The sequence below is a fragment of the Mycteria americana genome, chromosome 10 (assembly GCF_035582795.1).
Source record: "Mycteria americana isolate JAX WOST 10 ecotype Jacksonville Zoo and Gardens chromosome 10, USCA_MyAme_1.0, whole genome shotgun sequence".
NCBI classification, from domain to species: domain Eukaryota; kingdom Metazoa; phylum Chordata; class Aves; order Ciconiiformes; family Ciconiidae; genus Mycteria; species Mycteria americana.
Window position 1 is genome coordinate 10,862,659 of NC_134374.1, and position 4,699 is coordinate 10,867,357.

At 49.8% G+C, this 4,699-nt stretch overlaps 1 protein-coding gene across 1 annotated transcript in view; it reads right to left on the reverse strand.

Annotated features, from left to right (window-relative positions):
• The window catches only part of LOC142414951 (uncharacterized), a 28,618-nt gene extending 26,656 nt beyond the window's left edge, over positions 1-1,962 (reverse strand). Inside the window, exons 1-2 of the mRNA XM_075512771.1 lie at positions 1,457-1,962; positions 535-574 (exon numbers count right to left, since the gene is read on the reverse strand). Coding sequence (XP_075368886.1) covers positions 535-574; positions 1,457-1,550 — 134 coding nt within the window. The 5' untranslated portion in view covers positions 1,551-1,962. The remainder of the gene's footprint in view (positions 1-534; positions 575-1,456) is intronic.
• Positions 1,963-4,699: the final 2,737 nt, after the last annotated feature.

The following is a 4,699-nucleotide window of genomic DNA, read 5'->3' on the forward strand; positions in this document are numbered from 1 at the left end:
CTTTCCATACACAGAAAGCAAAACTAATCATTGAGTTGTCCCCAACGCTCTTATCTCAAAGTCTTACCCAAACCACATACTTCATAGAGCTCATATAATTTGCTGCTTTGATCAATTTGATCACGTCAAGATTTTAACCTAGGCTCAAGGTTTTTAGCTTTTCCAGGCTAAAGCACAGACCACAGTTTTACCAATGCCAGGCCAGCACAAAGGCCAATCCTCAAGGCACCGTTCTTCCCAGGGAATTAAACCGGAAAACAGATCTGATTTAAAACTAATCAGGGAGGGGAAAAAAAGGCTTAAAAGTTAGTTTTAAGTCAAATCAGTTGACTGATCCAGTTCACCTTCCAAATCCATAAATGCTCTGCCAGCCCAAGCGTGGTGGCTGGGGATGACCCGGTGGGATGGGAAAAGGATAGGCTGCTGTTTCTGGCAACAGTGTTGGTCTAAAGCATTCATGAAGCTATGCTTAACATGGCCTGATCTTCTTTGCAGCATATATTGTTCTAATGAATAAACAGTCTCTGGACTCACCCAGAAATTGGTCCATCTTCTTGCTTACCAGTGGTGTCATCTGCAAAAAGAATAATAATAAAAAAAATTATTCAAATGAAGGAAAAAAAAAAGCTAAATTTAAGCACAAAATGCATCACAGCTACCAAAACACCTAGTAGCGCCAAGGCACTATAACCCCAATGTTCTCTTTTCGACAAAGTTCAACTAGAAATAGAGCAGCTAAAAAAACCCAAACCAACAAACAAAACTATCTGCAGAAGTCGTCTCACACCACTGACACAGAACAAAATTCAAAATACATATCCAAAGTCTCAGAGCAGGAGGAGTAAAGGTAAACATCACATAAGGAACTGAGGTCAGCTGTGAAGGTCTTTATATAGACTTTTAACACACCAGGGAAGAAGAAACATAAAACTATTCCATTGGAAAGTCTACGGGGAGGACAAAGACGTTTAAATGAAGTCCTACGCTTTTTCCTAGACACGCACACACCGGTGCCCTGTTAGCCCAGGGGTTCACCTGCATCAATCAGGTGAGGTGTGGATGACTAGAAAACCGAAATTGTAACAAAGGACCGCCTTAACCTCTTCGCATCGCGGTGTCTTGTTCAAAGGACAATAACCCACCCCCACCCCAAAAAGCCTGGCTACAGCGCCGGCCCCCTCCCTAACGCGCCCCGCCGCAGCCCTCCGCGCTGGGCTGCGGGCAGAGGCGTGACGCCCCGCCGGGGGCCGGGCAGCGCCGGCGGGCGACACCAGCCGGCCCCCGCACACCGGCGGCAGGTGGGGACACCCCCCCGTCCCAGCCCGGGGCCGGCCCGTCAGGCGGGGTCGGGGGAGACGCCGGGCGGCGGGGGGGGGCGGCCGGGTGCTTTGCATCGCCCCCCACCCCCCGGCCCGGGGCGAGGCCTGGCGGCGCGGCCGGGGGCGGCGGTACCTACCCCCGTAGAGCCAGTGCTCCTCGTCCTCCTCCGCCTCCAGCGGCGCCGCGCCCGGCACGGCGCCAGCCGCCGGCGGCTCCAGCTCGGTGGCCATGGCCGCCGCGCCGCGGGGCTGAGGGGAGCGGGGCGCCCCGAGCTGCCCGCCCTCCCCCGCGCCCACAGCAGGAGGAGGAGGCGGAGGAGGAGGAGGAGAAGCGGCGGCGGCCGCCGGGGCCCCGCTAGGCTTCCGCCGGGGCCTGAGGCGAGGCGCGCATCCGTTGCGGTCGGCACGGGGCGGGGAGGTCCGCAGCCGCCGGGCCGCGCCGAGGACGCCTCGCTAACGCGCCGCCATTGCTCTTTCTTTGGCTCCCGCGGGCGGGGAGGGGGGAGGCAGGCGCGGAGGAGGGCGAGACCCCCCGGCGCGGGAGCGGGGGCCGCCGCCGGGCCTTAGCGCCGCCCGCCCCGCCGTTACAAAAGGCACCGGGCCCTGGGCAACGGCCGCGACGCAGGACGGGCCAGCGGGGGCGCATGCGCGGCGCCAGGGCGCATGCGCCGAGGGGAGCGGCGGCACCCGAAGCGCGCGGGAAGGGCCTCCTCAGCCCGCGGCCCCGGCGGGCAGCGCGGAGCGGAGCGGCGGGGGCGGTTACGCCGGTCGCTGCCCCGCAGCCGCTTGCCAGGCTTCCATCTCCCAGTCAGAGCCTTGTCCCGAGAGCCCAACGGCGCGTGGAACCGCACTGGGTTTCACCGTCGCTACCACCCAAATCAGTAAGTCCTTCACCTTTACAGCATCGGTCTCCCTGACAAGATCTGGTGCGGGGCTCCGGCTCCGCAGCCCTTACAGGACTCGGCGCACCCCACAGCCTTGGTTTAACAGCTGCTTCCCAAGCAGAGCCAAGCGGCTGCGTTTTACAACGGCGCTGGCTGGCAACGCGGATGTCACGTTTAGGCCTTCCCAAAGTATCAAAATCTTCTTCAGCCTGTCACAATGAGTCTGGTAAGATTAAGGCTCCGGGGAGTTTCAGCTACTGAAATTAGTTCGATGTGGGGAGCAGAAGAGCGCAAACAGCCACTGTGGCTCTGGTGCCTGATGCTCGGGGGCCTCCCACCGCGAGCTCCTCCAAGGGCTCGAGGAGTCCAGCAGAATTTCCAAAGAGGTTTTGGAAGCGACTGGAGGCAAATAATGCTGTTATTTGTGTTCATTTCACAAGTCCTAACGGCTGTTCTGCCAACGTAGCGGTATTCACAACACAGTTGGTGACACCATGAAAGAGTTCAGTACTTTTTGGGTGGGGTTTACAGGACCCATTTCTGGCTTTGCAGCCCTTAAGTGAATTTCACTTTATACCCTCAAGATGTAGCACCTGATGCTTATTCTTCTGCAATTCAAAGCCATCTGGTAGCCTCTGCTTTAGAGTAGCTGTACCAGTTAGTATCACCCTCTGTGAGTTTCAAAGCTCTTAATTTCATCAGTACCACATGGAAACTTACAGCAATGTGATTTTCACCGCTACTCAATGCTCCCAAAAATTATAAAGAATCATAAAGCAAGTTACCTTTTCCATGCACTCAGCAATGACAAAAAATACTGTATCAAAAAGTTACCTCGGAAGTGTCTCTTCTCTTTGTGGTTCAAGTGTGGCTAGGATCCATTCCTCCTTGTTGTCCCCTGCTTTCTGCTACAGGTGGAAAGAAATGCTGAACACATGCTCACCGTAGCAATTGGAATAGGAATTAGACAACTGTTCCACAGGACTCCCGAAGTATATTGAGTCGACCCCTGAGATCCCCTGGTCGTACACTACCAATGGTTTCTGATAAACTCATGCAGAGGTGGAAAATTGCCACTCATACGAGGAGCCTCAGCAGTGGCCAACAACTCTTGTTGCCTATTAACAGATTTTACAATAGTTGGGTTTTTTTTTTTCTTTTCCAGCTGGTCCCAAAACAGGACTTAATTCTCAAGTGTTTGTAAGGTTCATCTAAAAAAAATAAAACCCAATAGGAATTAAATTAGATTTGAAAGGAACTTATTTGTACTTTGATGGAAACAGCAGTTAGGATAACTGGCTGCTTAGTTTTCAGTTTACAACTTTACACTTCATAACCTAGCTCAGATTAAGATGTGGACTGGCCCTATGTGGCTACAGATTTCACCATCCAATAGACTTGTAATTTTAAGGTCAAAAGAAATTCATCTTTGATGAAGGATGTTCAGGTATGTAGGAAACTAGTGTGGAATTAAGTTCATGAGCTGCCCTGCACTGCTGAGCTGTACCATATTGCTGTGGTTTCTCCTACCCGTTCCCATTATTATTTGGGAACTCTGAGCCATTTTATGCACTCAACCATGGTGTTATCATTTGCAGAAAGTCCTAACAGACCACATTCCGTGAGTCATATGGCTTCAAAGCATCTCACATTGGGGCACCCATCACAACCACTAGGCACGTTAGTGTATTGTCTACAATGCTGCCAAAAGGAGACGTCCTTTTGACTTTTGTTGCCATATTCAGACACTTCATTGTCATCAACGTCCAAGGATGTCCCTGTAGATACTGTCTGGAGAACCAGTAATTTTCAATTACTCATTTAGGCTTGCACATCACATAATTTACACTAAATACAGAACAGTCATTACCTTTTGTTTAATATATGCCATTTAATTTTAAATTCTTTTAAGTCTGAGAGCTACTGTAATTCCTCCTCCCAATTTTATTACAACTTTGGATATCCCATGTGACCCAGAGTGTTCTTAAAAAGTGTTTTTTTCTAGCAGAAATCTCATCATATTTGTTACTAGTGAACTTTGATATATAAATCTATTTCCTGCAGAAATTTTAATTTACTGTTCAAAAGAAGGCTACTATGGATCATACGGTTTATATAAAGAATGTGAAATAAAATGTGAATATATTAAAAGGATAATCCTCTAAACAGATCCAATGATTACAGAAAATGCAGAAAATTCAGTAGTTTAGCCTAAACCCAAATCTGCCCTGTTTGCATGTTTACAAAATAAACAGGTGTAAATCAACAAAGTCCAAATAGGTTAGATCTACCAGATAGACTACAACAAGGAAATTACTGGTTCAGCTGGATGGAGAAATAATAGAAAAATTTAAATCAGGTAAGGGACTAAGTAAAAGGGCTTTTAGAAAATTACAAGCAGAATTCAGGCATCAATCTTAGAACCGATCCTTTTAGTAAAAACAGTTTTGTTAACTTTGCAGATGGAATCAGTCAGTGACAAAAGATTTTTTTACG